The sequence below is a fragment of the Perognathus longimembris genome, chromosome 17 (genome assembly GCF_023159225.1).
Source record: "Perognathus longimembris pacificus isolate PPM17 chromosome 17, ASM2315922v1, whole genome shotgun sequence".
NCBI classification, from domain to species: Eukaryota; Metazoa; Chordata; class Mammalia; order Rodentia; family Heteromyidae; genus Perognathus; species Perognathus longimembris.
The window spans coordinates 26478965-26496740 of record NC_063177.1 but is presented as its reverse complement, the minus strand read 5'-3'; the positions used below and the strand labels follow the sequence as shown (position 1 = coordinate 26496740).

At 46.8% G+C, this 17776-nt stretch overlaps 1 protein-coding gene across 3 annotated transcripts in view; it reads right to left on the bottom strand.

The window, feature by feature from the left end:
* The window catches only part of Bcas3 (BCAS3 microtubule associated cell migration factor), a 518556-nt gene that overhangs the window by 14203 nt on the left and 486577 nt on the right, over positions 1–17776 (bottom strand). For all 3 annotated transcript variants that reach the window (XM_048366643.1, XM_048366642.1, XM_048366644.1), the window contains exon 23: positions 12378–12545. In XM_048366643.1, coding sequence (XP_048222600.1) covers positions 12378–12545 — 168 coding nt within the window. The remainder of the gene's footprint in view (positions 1–12377; positions 12546–17776) is intronic.

Below are 17776 nucleotides of genomic sequence, written 5' to 3'. Positions count from 1 at the left end.
TCTGAGAAGGTGGAGGCAGGAGAACAATGTGGGCAACAACCCCCCCCCCCCCATGACTTAGCTCTACCTGGCTCAGATCTCTCACACCTCCCACAGGGCCCCACAACAAAAGGTGACTTCTCTGGCAGAGGAGGCACTGAGAAAAATCCTCCCTTTAGTTAACCATTTACCTAAGCTAAGGCTTTCAGAAGTGAAGCCCTACTCTGGGGGCTCCAGCCCTCCTCCACCCTCTGTCCAGCCACCATGTCTTCCTCCATCACTTTTTTTGTGTGTGTGTGTCAGTACTGGGGCATTGCCTCTCAGTGCTATCCCTTAGCTTTTTCACTCAAGGCTGGCACTCTACCACCAGAGCCACAGTTCCATTTCTGGCTTTTCCGTGGGTAATTGGAGATAAGAGTCTCATGCACTTTCTTGCCTGGGTTGGTTTTGAACCATGATCCGCAGATCTCAGCCCCCTGGGCAGATATGAGCCACCATTACCCAGCCTCTACCATCACTCTTCAATGTTGGGGCAATACCTGGAAATAGGGCTTTGAAGGTCTAGGGTGTGTGTGTGTCATACTGACACTTCCTGTTTGTTGGCATCAATCAGTGCTTGCTTCGGTTACAGTTGCAAATAGACTTCAGGCAACTTGGAAAAGTGCAGAGGAATTTTACAGCCCTGAACTCCCACTGTGGCTCTGCCCTTGGCTGGAGCTTCCAGCAGGAGAAGAGAGGGTATGGGGAGGGAGAAAATGACCTACCTGGAATCAGATCGCAGACCTATCCCAGCACTAACAAGCGTTCCTTCTAAGCATAATCACTATTCCTATTGTAGTGGCTGGCTTTCATTTACCTCCTAGAGGCCACAACAAACCAACAAATCATTCAACAAACATTTACTGAAGCTTAACTTGGCTTTGACCCCAGTGTTGGATCTTGAGCAAGGAGAATGCTGATGGCTAGAGGTAACAAAGATGAATGGGACTGGTCCAAGGAATCAGAATGGGGTCATGGCACTATGTGTTGGGGAGTGTTGGGGAGGGATGAGGTAAATGAAGGGACTACAGAGCTGGTCCTTCCCCCAGTGGTATGGAGTCGGCCATGGGTAGTTATTGGGAAAGGCAGCAAGCTTTATTTGCTGAGGGGCAAGAATCCTGTGAGTAGGTGGTACAGACATTTAGAAGAGACTCTTGCAGCTGTGGATTGGGGATATCTTAGAGGATGAAAAGTGAGCTCAATACAAGAGGAGATGACTGGACAGAGGGCAGGGAAGTGGTCGCTTCAAGGAAGATCACTGAGTCAACCCAGACAGGGAGCAATACTAGTGCTGGAGAAGGGGGTGTCATGTGTTTGTGTGAGGTGAATAGTCAGGATGGGAAAGGGATTGGGCTAAAGAGGAAGGTGACGAAGACCTGTAGAAGACTTGGAATATCCCAGCAAGGAGGCTGGGTGGGCATGTGGAGGTACTGGACAATTCTGGAGTCAAGAGTTTAAAAGGGAGGCCAGGTGCCAGTGGCTCACACCTGTAATCCTTGCTACCCAAGAGGCTGAGATCTGAGGATTGTGGTTTGAAGCCAGCAGGGTCAGGGAAAGTCTGTGAGATTCTTATCTCCAATTAACTACTCAAAAAGCAGGAAGTGGAGCTGTGGCTCAAGTGGTAGAGCATTAGCCTTGAGCAAAAATCTCAGGGACAACACCTATGCCCAGAGTTTAAGCCCCAGGACCAACACACACATATACATACATACACATAAGAAGTCTAAAAATGGGACTTCCCTTCCTCTGCTGGGAATTTCACCTCTTTTTTTGGGTTTGAATGTAGGACTTATTTACTAGGCAAGTATTCTACCACTTAAGATAGACCATCATCCTACTCCTTTTCTTTTGACTAAAGGGCAGGTCACCTTCTTTTTAGTTGTTGTTTTTGCCAGTCCTGGGCCTTGGACTCAGGGCCTGAGCACTGTCCTTGGCTTCTTTTTGCTCAAGGCTAACACTCTGCCACTTGAGCCACAGCGCCACTTCTGGCCATTTTCCATATATGTGGTGCTGGGGAATTGAACCCAGGGCTCCATGTATATGAGGCAAGCACTTTTGCCACTAGGCCATATTCCCAGCCCCTGCAGGTCACCTTCTGACCAGGTAGCATTGGCAAGATGTCTAGAACTGGACATTCTTCTGAGGTTTTATCTAATCTCCTATGTTTTTATAGTTTTGATCTCACGTCAAGTCTTTGGTTTCCCCTTCAAAGCTAGGGAGAGGACTATCTAACTACCTGGCAGTCATGTGATGATTCGAGAGCATCATGTGGTGCATAGTCTCAAGCACAGCAGCCCCTTGGGTGGCCACTGCTGCCATTTCAAGAATGAATGCAGGAGCAGCAGGCCAGAGGCCAGCACTTCGCAGGGAGAAGGTAAACATTGGCCCTGGTTACTGTTCTTTCCCACTGTCTAAGAGAGAGGGAAATGGAACCCTGGGAGGGAAAGGCCCAGGGTCACAAGTTGCCTTCATATCTTGATGACAACTTCCAAATCACACCAGAAAGGAAATACAAACATTCTTCCCAGTGGCAGTGGCTGGTGAGAGAATGCTCTGATTTGGCCTTTCCTCCTAATGGAAAATAGCTAGGAATAGGCAATCTGACAACTGACCTGAGACACAAATAGCAACACCCACAATGCCAGGCTGTGCTGCAGCCTTTCTATCCCACAGTCTGGTGGCAGCTGTCCCTCCCCCACTGGGAAGGACCTTCAACCTGCTGCTGGGTCTGGCCTCCCTGCCTTTAGGGGCTTATGCTCTCCTCCCAACCTCAGCAATTAGGCATTGATTGCTGAAAAGTTCATAGTTTTGTCTTTGCATCTCTTATGACTTGAATAGGAAATGCTCCCTCCCTACCCCCCACTCGAACTTGTACTGAGAACTCATGTACAGAACAGATGTATTGAAAGCTTTGTTTCAGATGACAGTGCTATTTTGGAAGGTAGTAGAAATTTTTGGGGGTGGGGCTTAGCTGGAGGAAATGGATCACTGGGGGTGTCTCTCTGAAGGGCATATGTTGTTCTGGCTTCCCTTTCCTCTTCTTCCAATATCCCTCCTCCTCTCTTCTCTTTTCCTTTCCCCTGCCCTCTCCTTCTTTCCCTTCCCTGTACTCTATCTCTGCTTCCTGTCTCCCATGAGGTAAAAAAGCTCCTGCCACCAGATGTTCTGTCCCAGCATCCATGGGGCCAATCAGCCGTGGACTAAACCCTCTGTAAGTAAATCCTTCCTCTCTTTTTTTTTTTTTGGCCAGTCCTGGGCCTTGGACTCAGGGCCTGAGCACTGTCCCTGGCTTCTTCCCGCTCAAGGCTAGCACTCTGCCACTTGAGCCATAGCGCCGCTTCTGGCCGTTTTCTGTATATGTGGTGCTGGGGAATCGAACCTAGGGCCTCGTGTATCCGAGGCAGGCACGCTTGCCACTAGGCTATATCCCCAGCCCCCTTCCTCTCTTAAGTTATTCTCTCGGTATTTTGGTTAGAGCCATGAGAAAGCTAGCTGATATTTCATCTTAGAAAAGACACTGAAAGTGGGGCTGGGAATGTGACTTAGTGGTAGAGTGCTTGCCTAGCATGCATGAAGCCCTGGGTTCGATTTCTCCATACCACATACACAGAAAAAGCTGGAAGTGGCACTGTGGCTCAAGTGGTAGAGTGCTAGCCTTGAGCAAAAGAAGCTCAGGGACAGTGCTCAGGCCCTGAGTTCAAGCCCTAGGACAGGCAAAAAAAAAAAAAAAAAAAAAAGAAGCAGCAGCAGAAAGTGAATGCTGTAGATGGCGGCATCTAGGGTCCATTTAGTTAGAACAGAGGAAAGGCCTCAGCTGCCTGGCTATACTTCTCAGAATGATGACGGTGTTGGCCAAGGAACTTGGTACCAGGGAGAAAGGGGCCATTTAAGAGCAGGAGTCCATCAAGGACATTAACCGTAAAATCCTAGAGTCCTTGGTAAGAGTCAGGCCAAGCTATGGCTTGGGAAAGTGAGCACAGTTGGTCAGATGGATCAGCCTCTCCCATCTTGAGAAGGATGGCTTAAGAAGAGGAAGTAAGACTGGGAAAAATAAAGATACTCGTGAATCGCAAAGAGGAGAGCTATTTTTACTCTCTAGAGGCCAAAAGATGGTAACCTTTTCCAGGAAATCTGGGGTAAACACCATTTCAACTCAGAGGGGAGAGATGATTCCACAGAAAGATCAGAGCAGCTTGGTGGCAGTGTGGCAAGAAGAGGGACCCACAAGGTTATGACCTACACTACAAGCCCTGTGAAAGCGGCATCTTCAACCCACAAGAACCCTGGTTAGCTTGGGATAGCAACAGGATGGCTGTCCCAGGATCAGTGAGGGGCCAGCTCTTTCGTTAGAAAATCTCATTCCTGGGAAAGAGGCTTGAGGAGCCTATACAACTCAGACTGCTGCTCCTACAGCTAAGGCCTTGCAAAACAACAACAAAACAACAACCCCCCCCCCCCAAAATGCCAGGGCATAGAGACCTCTGTAAGTTGCAGCTTTTTCATCTGAGGGATGGGGAAATTTTTATTTATTTATTTATTTATTATTATTATTATTATTATTATTATTATTATTATTATTATGTCATGGGGCTTGAACTCAGGGCCTGGGTGCTGTTCCTGAGCTCCTTTTGCTCAAGGCTAGGGCTCTACCACTTTGAGCCACTTCCAGTTTTCTAGTGGTTAATTGGAGGTAAGAATCTTATAGACTTTCCTGCTCGAGCTGGCTTTGAACTGCAATCCTCATATCTCAGCCCCCTGAGTGGCCAGGATTACAAGCAGGAGCCACCTGTCTCTCTGAAGGGCATCTGTTGTTGTTCTCCCTCTCATCTCCTCTCCTGCCTGGTATAGGGAAAATTCTAACACTGCCATATCTTCTGAAATGTCTGCCAAGTTCAATGTGATCAACTAGGTTCTACAGAGCACACAGGTGATTCAACTGTCTGTTTTCTGTTTGAATAGGGGGCTCACCAGCAAGTAGGAATGTGTGAAAGATCTGAGAATGAGTTCACTGCGCTCATCGTTGTAATTATTATCACCTGATGAGGTGGTACCCTGCAATGGGAAGGGGTTAATAGAAATGCAAGAAAATGTTCTCAGCCCTCAGCAGTGGTAAAGGAAGGAGTTCCAAAATCTATTGGCATGCTAGTCTTAGAAGTAGAACAGGAGGTCCAGTACACGGAGTTATCTGGAGCATGGTACACATGTCATCAAGGCATCCCAAGAGTTCCCATTAGTTGTTGAGATTTTACTCTCTGAAGCCATGAAATAAAGGGTGTTAATAGCACATGTGCATGCACACACACACACACACACACACACACTTACATACACATTTTTTGTCATCTTTTGTAAAGCATAACCAATCAATGGCTTGGTTATTTTAATTAACTTACTGAAACTTCTTGTAACCATTTAAAAACTGTGATTTTCAGGTTTAGAAGAAAAAAAAAACACACACCATAGACTTTCAATAAATAAAAGTTACTTGAAGCTAATCTTTTTTGTTGAATAAATAATATATACTAACAGGGAAATTCAGAGGATTTAGCAGAACAAACACTGGTTTTCAAACTACAGATCATAATTCTTCAAATATTATGGAATCAAATTACTGTGTTATGACATGAACATACTAAAAACATGAAATAAACTAGAAAGTACTGACATGAATTGTTTCCAATATTGTATTGTGAAGGTATGAGTATCTGTTAAACTGGGCTAGGAAGCAAAATGTATTTATGATAGAAAGTAAGAGGCAAAGATTGAACCAGCCACAGTGTAATCCCTAAGAACAGCATCTCTGGCTTAGGAGAGAGACTGTTATGGAGATAGAGCCTCTTGGGCTGGAGGCAAGGTTCACTGGTAGAGTGTCTACTGAGCAAGTGTGAGGGCCCTGAGTTCAACTCTCACTACTTAAAAAAATCACGTTCCCTACCTTTAATATCTTAAGAGATTTAAAGAAAGTAACAGTGAACTCAAGACTATAAGAAGCAACAGTCATTGGAAAGCAACAATCATCTGGGGCTTGAACTCAGGGCATAGGAACTGTTCTTTTGCTAGAGACTAGTGTTACACTACCTTGAGCAGGTAATTGAAGATAAGAGTGTCATGGACATTCCTGCCTAAACTAGCATTGAAGCGTGATCCTGAGATCTCAGCTTCCTGAGTAGCTAGGATTACAGATGTGAGCCACCAGCACTGGCTGTCAATCGCTCTTGCCTTGGAGAGCTGACTTCATGAGCTCTTAGGAATCAAGGGCAGCAAAAAGACGCTTCCTGTAGCAGAGGCATACTCCCAGCACTTTAGCCAGGAGATCGGCATAAGGCCTGGGCTTTTGATATAGAGGAGAAGGCAAAAAGAAAGACCAGGTTCAACTAGTGACTGAAAGAACAAAAGTTTCTAGAGAAAGTGTACTTATCCAGGTGTTTCTTTAGAAACCTTTTATTCTGGTATTAAGTTATATCTTTACCTAGACACAAAACAATTGGAATAAGTCAAGGTTTTATTTGTTTAAGAAATGCTATTTTTCTTGAAAAGGCAATATTGAAAGGAATGTCTGCTAAGCAGGAATTAGTTGAGTTATTCTGAGGGGGATGACAGGGAGGGTGGGGGGCTTTGGGAAACAGACTTCTAGGCAAAAGAAAAAGTATGTGCAGAGAGAGGCCTATGTGCAGACTGTGTGGCTGCATGCTCAGGGCCCGGGCTTTCTGCTTGGCTGGCATTGGCTGGCACAGAGCAGTGAGGGAGGACCCTGGAGAGAGGGTCATGACTGGTCATGAATGGGGTTGTTCACACAGGATGGGAGAAAACCCATGGGAAAGAAAACTGTTAGAGGAGCACAATTTAATGTTTGGAAATACGGATGTGTCAGTAGGTAACTGGATAGGTGTTTCTGGAGATAAGAAGAGATGCTACCCTGGAAGTTATTTGGAAGTCATCAGGTGATGGTGACAGTTAAACTATGAAAACAGAGGTGACCCTGTATGAGGGAGAAGAGAAAGGCCTTGAGAAATACACTTAAGGACAACAGAGTAAGAAAACCCAGGGAAGAGACTGAGAAAGAGCCAGAGGCAGAGGAAAAGCCAGGAGAATGGGAGGTACGCCCTTCAGAATGAGGGGAGGGGGCTGGGAATATGGCGTAGTGGCAAGAGTGCTTGCCTCATATACATGAAACCCTGGGTTTGATTCACCAGCACCACATATATAGAAAATGGCCAGAAGTGTCACTGTGGCTCAAGTGGCAGAGTGCTAGCCTTGAGCAAAAAGAAGCCAGGGACAGTGCTCAGGCCCTGAGTCCAAGGCCCAGGACTGGCAAAAAAAAAAAAAGAATGAGGGGAGGAACTGATGGGGCCTGGGTGGAGGGGACCCAGATGTCCAAGGGGTAACTGTGGCAGGTTAGCTGTGGTGAGGGAGGCCAGGGCAGGGGCTGCCCCTCTTCTATGACAGTTGGTACAGGGACACTGAGGATCTGGGTGGCAGGAAGTAGACATGCTTCTCAAAGGCTAAGCACCCTTTCTCTTTGAGGAATGCGAGACCAGACAGTTTGGTAAGAGATATGAGGAGAATGGGAAGGTTGAGGCAGTATTTATGTAGAAGGAAAGGGCCTAACTTCAAGGTGCGGGACGAAGCACCCATACCATAATAAATAGCAAATAGGGGAAGAAAAAGGCACCAAGAATAAAATACATTGCCGGGATCCAGTGGCTCATGCTTGTAATCCTAGCTATTCAGTAGGCTGAGATCTGAGGATCATGGTTCTAGGCCAGCTCAGGCAGAAAAGTGTGTGGGATTCTTATCTCCAACAAACTACTCAGAAAAAGCCAGAGGTGGTGCTGTGGCTCAAGTGGTAGAATGGTAGCCTAGAGCAAAAAGAAGCTCAGGGACAGAGTGGAGGCCCAGAGATCAAGCTCCAGGGCTGGCAATAAACAAACAAACAAACAATAAAATGCATACTGTTGGTGGACCAGAGATCTAGGGACCTGGGAGTTCTCTGAGAGTATGAAAACAGGTCAGAAGCCCCAGCAGCAGGGAGGGCTGTGCAAACTCTGTCACCCAGGTAGAATACAGACCTTGGTTAGGAAATAGTTGGCACCCAAATAGAGAGAAAAGGCTCTCAGTACACAGTGGTACCCAGTACAGAGCAGATGACCTTGTCAGTAAACAGCTGCTCTGTTCTAGGCTGCTCTGTTCTAGGCACTGGCTACTGCTGCAAAGATGGCTGCAAACTAACAATGGGAAAACGTGCCAGGAAAGAACCAGCACAGCTGAAGGCCATCACATATTTGTAGAGGTGTCAATCAGAACAATTGGTGATTTTTTTCTTCAGCAACCCAGCTCTAAGCAGAGTGAGGGGTGAGCGGTGGCAGGACTATTAGCAAAAAAGCAATTCAGCCAGTTATGTTAGAGCTGGACTTTCAAATCACAGATTTAAACTAATTAGACCAATTAGTGCTCATCACAGAAGACTGAACTAATAAATACCTTGCTGACAGGTGAATCATGTCTTAAAATAGATCTTCTTAATCTTTAACATGCATGGGGTGTCTCATTAGAATGGAGATACTGGGGGTAGAATTCAGAGGTAGAATGTTTGCCTAGCATGGGTTCCATCACCTGCATTAGAAGAAAAAGTATTCAAATGCAGATGTGGAGAGACGCTGGTGAGCTCCAAGACTGTACTTTCCCCCCTTTGTTTTGTGCTGGAGATGGAACAACAAATCCAACCAACTCTACATTTCTTTCTTTCTTTTTGTCAGTTGTGGGGCTTGAATTTGGGGCCTGGGCACTGTCCGTGAGCTCTTGTGCTCAAGGCTAGAGCTCTACCACTTGAGCCACAGCACTGTATCCGACTTTTTCTGAGTAGTTTATCAGAGATAAGAGTTTCACAGACTTTCCTGCCTGCCTGGCTTTGAACATCAATCCTCAGACCTCAGCCTCTTGAGAAGCTAGGATTACAGGCATGAGCCACCAGTGCCTGGCTGCAACTTTGCATTTCTAATCAGCTCCTGGATGGTGCTACTAGCCTGCCAACAATTTTTTAAAAACTAATTCATTTCCAGTTAGCAAACAAAAATTTATATATTTATTGTATATAACATGTTTTAGAACATTTATTGTGGATTGGCTAAATTGTGTTAATATATGCAATATTTTACACACCTTATTTTTGTGGAGAGAACATTTAAATGTGTTTGCTTAGCCATTTTCAAGTACATTGTTATTCATTACAGTCACCAAGTTGTACAAAAGATCTGAAACTGGCTGGGAATATGGCCTAGTGGCAGGAGAGCTTGCCTCATATACATGAAGCCCTGGGTTCAATTCCCCAGTACCACATATATAGAAAACGGCCAGAAGTGGCGCTGTGGCTCAAGTGGCAGAGTGCTAGTCTTGAGCAAAAAGAAGCCAGGGACAGTGCTCAGGCCCTGAGTCTAAGGCCCAGGACTGGCAAAAAAAAAAAAAAAAAAAAAAAAAAAAAAGACCTGAAACTTTCTCTTTCTAATCAAAGTTTCCTATCTTTTGACCAGCAGCTTCTCATCTCCCTCTCTTTGTATAATGGGTTTTGCCCAGAAGAGCTTGTTTGTCCAGCGAGGGGCAGGAGGCAGCCAACTGTCAGTTTTCAGGAATTTGGGGAGCTGTCTGTTGTGTTGATAGCTTGAAATGAGCCATGACAGGAGTTTTTACACTACCGAAATCCACAAGCCAGGGCTTTCTTGCTTCCCTCCGGAGAGCTGGTTGCAGCACTGTCTACCACTATTTAATAGTGAGCCAGGCGGTACAAAGTGTCCTGGGAGTGAGTCCCGACTGGGCCTCTGGGCTTCAGCCATACTTTGGTAGGGAAACCCCAGCCCTGGCTGCTGTCACATGACACATCTGCCAGGAAGACTTTAGGGAACTGATTTATCTCTGGAACATCAGCATATCCACCAGAGACAAATATTTGGTGCCACTCCATCTGTTTGTCTCATGAGCCACCAAGAGAAGTAGGGCTGTGGGAAGAAAGAGAGGGGCAGAGGTGCTATAGGCAGAGTGGCTTGCTGGAAGTTTTCCCCTGTAGTGGTGTATTGCCTCGGATATCTCTGAACAGGGATGTCCTTGGCAATGCTGTGCTGTGCTGTGCTACTGGGCTAATACTTTATCTCTAGTTGAAAAATATGAAAAATGAATCACAAGCTGGGTGCTGGTGGCTTACATCTAGGATCCTAGCTAAACAGGGGGCTGAGGTCTGAGGCTCTTGGTTCAAAGCCAGCTGAGGCAAAAAAGTCTGTGAGACTGTTCCATCAATTAACCATCAAAAAGCTAGAAGTGAAGCTGTGGCTCAAGTGGTAGAGTATCAGCCTTGAGTGAACAAGCTAAGGGACAGCAGGAAGGCCCTGAGTTCAAGCCCTAGTACAGGCACAAAAAAAGAATCACACAATGGAGAAAAAAGTAGATTAACTTCCACCTGCTTTATTTACTGGCTTCTCAAATGGAAGTCGACATCTAAATAAAGTATACATCTAATATGGTCAAATAAAGACAACCAAATCCCTTTTGGTGACAGTTTGAGGAAGAAAATGAAAACCCTCTGTTGAAAAAGGGAGTCTCCCATTTTCTGACCTGTGGGTCATGCAGTTTTAATTTCCTCTTTCATTCTGTTTTTTTTGGGGGGGTTCTCTTTTTAATTTCACAAACGTGCTTAAAGACCTCAAAGCCTCTCCAAGTCCCTCAGATGTCTGGCAGATGACTCGCTGCCAGCTTTGCTCAGGTTATTGTCTATGCCACGCTGAAGCGCGGCACATGCGATGGAACGCACCTGCATCTCTGCCTGCTGGAGGAAGCTGCGCCATTTGACAAGGTGACTGCAGATGAGGTAGAGCAGGAGGAGGGGCTCCTGGGGGAGCCCAGCAAGGGGCAGAGCTGCTCATCTCTATATGCAAGTGAGAAAGCAGTGGTCTGAGGTGTGAAGATGGGGTTGACAATGGGTGTGACAAGGATGATGTGTCTGTTGCTTTTATGACCCCTGATTGTGTGTGTGTGTGTGTGTGTGTGTGTGTGTGTGTGTAGTGTGATATGGGTTGCTGCAGCTTGCTGAGCCCTATATCTCTGTTCTTTCCAGAGAAGATAAAGAGGGAAAGGGGGTTCTCAGAGATGGCCCTCTCCTTGGGCCCAGCAGGAGCTTCTCTATTTCTTGCCGAGCTCCTCTCCCACTCCCTTGCATCCACCTACCCCATTCTGTTTACTTGCTGATGATTACATGGGAACCGGGGGCTGGCCACTAAGCTGGTACTGTGGATATGAGATGTCTCTTCCTCCTAGGGAGAGGCAGAGGGACTGACCTGGGGATGGAGAGGAAGAGCGGGAAAGCCCAGTTGTGGACCTCAACATCTAAAGACCTAGAGGACCTACAGGATGGTGAGATAGAGTGACAAACTCCGGCATGCCAGGCTAAGCCAAAACTGCTCTGACTTCATCTTGCTGATTAGACTCCATGCCCAGGGCTCTCATTTCTCCTTCCTGGGATTGTCTTCCCAGGTAGCATGTGGAGCCGAGTGGAATGGTTAATCAAGAAGTCACAGCCTGGTACAGATTCACACAAGCAAGAGAGGGAAGGCCTCTAGCCGGAATCTGCTCCACTCAGTCAAAATTCCCCATTAATCTCAGCAAGCCAGGAAAAGGATATCAGGCAGGTATAGAGGCAGGACTAGAGCACTAACAGTAGACTTCAAGAGAGTAAAGAAGTATTTTGGACAAAAGAGAGGCAGAGGCAACCTGTATTATATTGCATGGAAATGGAAGGACTCTGTGTGTGTGTGTGCACGTGCCTGTGCATGTGTGTATATATACCAGCCTAGGGTTGAGATCACTCCTCATCTATGATGCCTTCCAACTGCCCTCAGGGTACAAGAAGCCACTAGGATCAGCTGCTCTTTTCTCTTAGTAGCAAGAAGACAGCATAAGAGGAAGCATAAGGAAGAACCGCCTGGGGGCTGAGCCAGCCCTGCCTGCTTCATGCTTGCTCTTTCCCAGACTGACTGGTCATTGCCACCTGTCAGTCTACAAAGCCTTGACCAGGACTCTGAAGGCATGCTGCCTTAGGCCTCAGTGCCCAAGTGCGGCTATCCATCTGGAAGCAACTTCCACAGCACCATTGTGTTTCTCGTGTTTCCATGAAGGCGGGGTGGCGGGGGGCTCCACTGGAAACTCCCTTCACGCAGGGTTTCCTAATACCAGAGGCTACTACAAAGGACAGCCCTGGAGCGCTAACTGTAGAAACAGATGGCCAAAATGAACACACGCCTTCTCCCTGCCAAAGCAGCTCACCATCCATGGGTGCCAATCACAACCAAGTTAGGCAGGAAGTCTGAGGACACCTTTACCTGTTCCAGATCCCACGACATCCCGGCTGGGGGACTCTGCCATGGCATCTGCGAGCCGCTCCCGGAGGCCCTCCTCTGTGTGCTCCAGGGAGGACATGTGCCGCAGCCCGAAGCCCTCTGGCCAGCTCCCGCATACCTCCAGCAGCGTCACGCTCCGGTCGAAGGTACCTGTGGCACATGGGGACATGCAACTTTTAGAGGCAGGCCTTTCTGCCCCATCTACCCACCACCAACCCCGCAGTGTTTGGGGCCTCTGTAGACCTTACGCTGGATGGAAGAGTGGCAGACATTGCGGAGCAGGGACACACAGCACAGGAAAACAGGATGTGTCAATGCATCCTTGAAGACCTCTGAGCATGACCTCCATGTCACAGAGACCAAGTTTTAAACCTGAGTCTCAAGAGTGCCTGGTGCTGGTGGCTTACAGCCTATCTGCTCAGGAATTTGAGATGTGAGGATGATGGTTCAAAGCTAGCCCGGGCAGAAAAGTTAATAAATCTCTCTCTCTCTCTCTCTCTCTTTCTTTCTCTCTCTCTCTTTCTCGGCCCTGGGGCTTGAACTCAACCACTGAATACTCCCTGAGCTTTTTTGCTCAAGGCTAGTGCTCTACCATTTGATCCACAGCTCCACTTATGGCTTTTTGAGGAGTTTATTGGAGATAAAGAGTCTCACAGACTTTTTTGCTTAGGATGGTTTCAAACTGTGATCTTCAGATCTCAGTCTCCTAAGTTGCTAGAATTATAGGCATGAACCTGGTGCCTGGCACTCAATTTCTAACCAGCAAAAGAGCCAGGCTGAAGACATGAATCAAGTTGTAGAATACCAGCTGTGAGTGAAAAAGGCACGCAAGAGTGGGAAGCCTTGAGTTCAAGCCCTGGTACTGGCCTAAAACAAGCAAAACAGAACAGAGTCTTAGGAGTGACATAGCTTCTCTAGTCTTCAGGGACCATTTCAAGAATGGAACAGAGCTGGGTACTGGTGGCTCTCATCTGTAATCCTAGCTACTCAGGAGGCTGAGGTCTGAGGATTATGGTTTGAAGCCAGCCAGGGCTGTGCGACTCTTATATCCAAGTAACCATGAAAAAACTGGAAGCGAAGGGCTGGGATTGTGGCTTAGTGGTAAAGTGCTTCCCTAGCATGCATGAAGCCCTGGGTTCGATTCCTCAGTCCCACATAAACAGAAAAAAAAAAAGCCAAAAGTGGTGCTGTGGCTCAAGTAGTAGAGTGCTATACTAGCCTTAAGTAAAAAAGCTCAGGGATAGCTCTTAGGCCCTGAGTTCAAGCCTCACAACTGACGGAAAAAAAAAAAGCAAAGAATGGGACAAGGGAAGGGGACAAGTTCAACCCTAAGGTCTCTGCTCTTCCCTATTGGATACAATGAGGCTCTACCTAAAGTTTAATTTAAAGAAGCGGTTACATAGTATTTAAAAAAACTCACAAAGCTTTTCTAAACCATGGTATCATAGTTTTTACACAATCTCTTTTACAGTCGAAGTTGGGACAGATTATGGGCTAGGAATAAACAGCATGGTATCATAGTTTTTACACAATCTCTTTTACAGTCGAAGTTGGGACAGATTATGGGCTAGGAATAAACAGCAGATTTGGTATAAGGGAACTTGTTCTATCCCATAGTATGTGGTATGTGGTTCCTTGAACCTTCTAGAAACATGACCATGACTGGGGTATCATTTCAGGAACTCTAGCAATACATCTGGATGATAGCATCTCCAGTAAGGATACTTCCTTAATCCAAAGCTGCTCCCCAATTCCAAAGAGTACATGATGTCCTGCTAAGTGCCAAGATTAGATTTTACACAAGATTTTTGCAAGATCACTTCAAAGTCCACATTTAAATTATTCGACTTTATTCTACGGCAAGTCTACTGTGAAAGCTTATTTGATCCCCCCTCTCTTGGAAGGAGATTATAGTCATGCTCTGTTGCTTTAAGCACATATCATTTCCCCAGCGATTAGGTAACCCAATCCACACTACATTTATTGGGCTTGGTTCCTGCCAGCACCAGGAAGATGAGGAAAAAATGCAAATGCCAATGTTTCCCAAAGTTAAAAGTACACGCAACACACACTCTTTATCAGGCCTTGTTTCTCCTCTTTGATCAGCCGTCAGAAACTATCTTCTCCCAGCGGGCAGGACTGGGCAGTGTCAGCACACACTCTCCGCCAATGACAGGTGGTAATAGAGAGGGTGCGAGCTCCAGCCCCCGGCAGGCGGCCCTGCCTCTGATAATGGCCCAAGCACAGAGGTGATAACCGCTGGTAAACACTCTGAGAGCCAGTGCCTCCATACATCAGCAAAGTGGGCCAGATAATCCTGAACTCTCCTGACCAGACAAAGGCCCTTGGCCAGCCTGCTGGGATTTATATGTGTGGCAAGGGTCACTGTTGGCTCCTGAATTTCATCAGGCAACTTTGGCTTTGATTTATTTTTGACCTAATTGTGGAATCGGTTCCTGGTCCTGGGAGGAAGGCCGGCATGTCCCCGTGTGCCTCCTTCCCCCTGCCTCAAGAAGAGGCCACCTTCAGAGTGGTGTTTGGGACTAACTTGTCAGGCGGGCCTCTAGAATGGGGAGCTGTCCTGCCTCCCTTTCTTTCCTATCAGGCAGGGTCATGATATAGGTCTGGGGCGCTAGGTGTTAGGAAGTAGGGGTGGGGTGCTGAGTGTCAGAGACCCTTGCACTAAGCCAGAGACAACACGGCTACATGAGCAATGACTCCCACTCAGCTCCCCAAAGACTTCCAGATTGAGGACAGGAACTAAGCTTTGGTTCTGTGCCTATTCACTAAGTGATGTTAGGCAAGTCCCTCGATCTCTTTTTTCCTGCCTGGGGAGTGAGTGAACACTCTTTCTCACATCCCACAAGCAGAGTGCCTGTCTCCAGAAAGGCGCTCAGCCAGTGTTTCCATGTTTCTGCATGCGGTGCCTGGAGGTCAGGCCCTGGGAAGCTGGTGGGAGAGCTAGAACAAGAGGAGGATCAGTGGCCAAATCAGGAAGAAAGCAAAAACATTGGGAAAATGTTGTGGTAAGCAAGGCTCAGCCCATGACAGATGGTAAAAGGTCAGGGGAGTCCCACTCTGTTTCAGTTTTGGAGACACGGTCTCACTGTGTAGCTCAGGCTGGCCTGAAACTCTCCATCCTTCTACCTTTGCCTCCCAGGGAGTGGGAGTGTAGGGGTGCGCTGCCACATCCTGCTAGTATGGAATATTTTTAGAGACAAAGCGATGGTATATAGTAGAAAAGAACTGTCAATCAGAATAATAGTGGAGAATGGAAATAGACCTATTATATACAGATTAACTCATATTAGCTGTGTAACTCTAGGCCTGAGTCTCTGATTCCTGAAAACTTCAAATCAATGCAACTGGGACTGCACTGGAAAAAAGTGTTCTGTCCATAACAGGAATGCACAAGAATGTATTAACAATATGGTAGGCTGGGTGTGGTTCAGTGAGAGAGTTCTTATCTATCAAATGTGAGTCCTGGGTTTGATCCCCAGTACCACAAAACAACAAGTCTGTATGCTTTTTCCCACTTGAGGCAGCAATGTAAATTTGACAATTAAGGTACCGCTTCAATTTGTAGAGGAGAAACTAGAAACAGAATAATTGAGTGACATGTTCAAAGTGTCTAAGTGACAGATCTGGAACATGGCTTCTGGTTCTTAGCTTGGAGCTCTTTTGTCAGTTCCTGCACTATCTCCTTGGCAGTACCCACTGTAGTGCACTGTTCCATATATTGTTTCTATCCTTATGGCCTTTTGAACGCCTATCACCTTCAACTAATGTCTTTAAAGCACTTTCCTACTCTCACACTGCCAAGTCCCTTGCTGTATCATGTCATCTCATTTTAGAAGTTGTGCACCTCGGCAAAGGATCACATGATCATCTTGACTGTCCTGGAAAGTTGCTGTGGTCCTTCTCACTGGGTTAAAAGGAGTCCTAGCTTCCTGCCTCCCCTGCCCACTGCCTGTCATGGAGTCAGAGCAGGGCTGCAGGTGGATTGGCAGGCACCGGGTAAAGAGCCCGAGCCTTTGGAAGACAAGGTTATGTCTGGCACTTAGGAAACAGTACATTTTGTCAGCATTGAAGCCAAAGAGACTGCCAAAGAGACTCCCTCAGACAGGGGCCCTGTGCGCCCCACAACAGGGAAGGTGTCAGGAGGCAAAAGGTATACATCCAATACAGGAAATTGGCAAAGCACAGGACACAGATTTTCTGGAAGCAATATTCTGCTGCTTACAAACTCCTCTCACACTTAGTATTTCAGTTTAAACTTACATAGTCATCAAGTACTGATCAGTATCCACTACGATTCAAGTCAAGTTAGCAAGCATTGTACTAAGCCATGGAGAAACAATGTGAGCAAAATGGAGAGAGAGAGAGAGAGAGAGAGAGAGAGAGAGAGAGAGAGAGAGAGAGAGAGAGAGAGAGAGAGAGAAAGGAGGAAATGCACTGGGTGGGAATGAGGGTGAGGACAGAGATAGGAAGTAGCTCATGGTCTTTTACAGAACCCTGGGAAGGAGAGATTACCATCATTTCTCAGAATTTCTCCTCCCCAATTTGAGAGAAGAAAGGCATAGTGATCTTCCCACAATGCCTCCTGGGAATCCTTCCCTAAAGGCCTACCTCCCACCCTGCTATTCTCTGAATTCCAGTTTCCAAGACTGAGTTCAAGTCTGACCTGCTCAACGAAATTCTAAGCAACTACCCAAGGTTCATGACAAATGGTCTGTCACAAACTGTGATTTATTCATAATAATGTGTGCTTATAAGACTCAGGGGTGTGGCTCAGCTCTTGTCTAGCATATGTGAGGTGCTGGCTTCATTCCCTAATATTATAAAAAGATTTTTAACTACTCAAAAACTGGAAGTGGGGGCTGGGGATATAGCCTAGTGGCAAGAGTGCCTGCCTCGGATACACGAGGCCCTAGGTTCGATTCCCCAGCACCACATATACAGAAAACGGCCAGAAGCGGCGCTGTGGCTCAAGTGGCGGAGTGCTAGCCTTGAGCGGGAAGAAGCCAGGGACAGCGCTCAGGCCCTGAGTCCAAGGCCCAGGACTGGCAAAAAAAAAAAAAAAAAAAAAACCAAACTGGAAGTGGGGCTGGGAATATGGCCTAGTGGCAAGAGTGCTTGCCTTGTATGCATGAAGCCCTGAATTCGATTCCCCAGCACCACATATATAGAAAATGGCCAGAAGTGGCATTGTGGCTCAAGTGGCAGAGTGCTAGCCTTGAGCAAAAAGAAGCCAGGGACAGTGCTCAGGCCCTGAATCCAAGCTCCAGGACTAGCCAAAAAACAAAAACAAAAAACCAACAACAACAACAAAAAACCTGGAAGTGGCACTGTGGCTCAAAGTGGTAGAGCGTTAGCCTTGG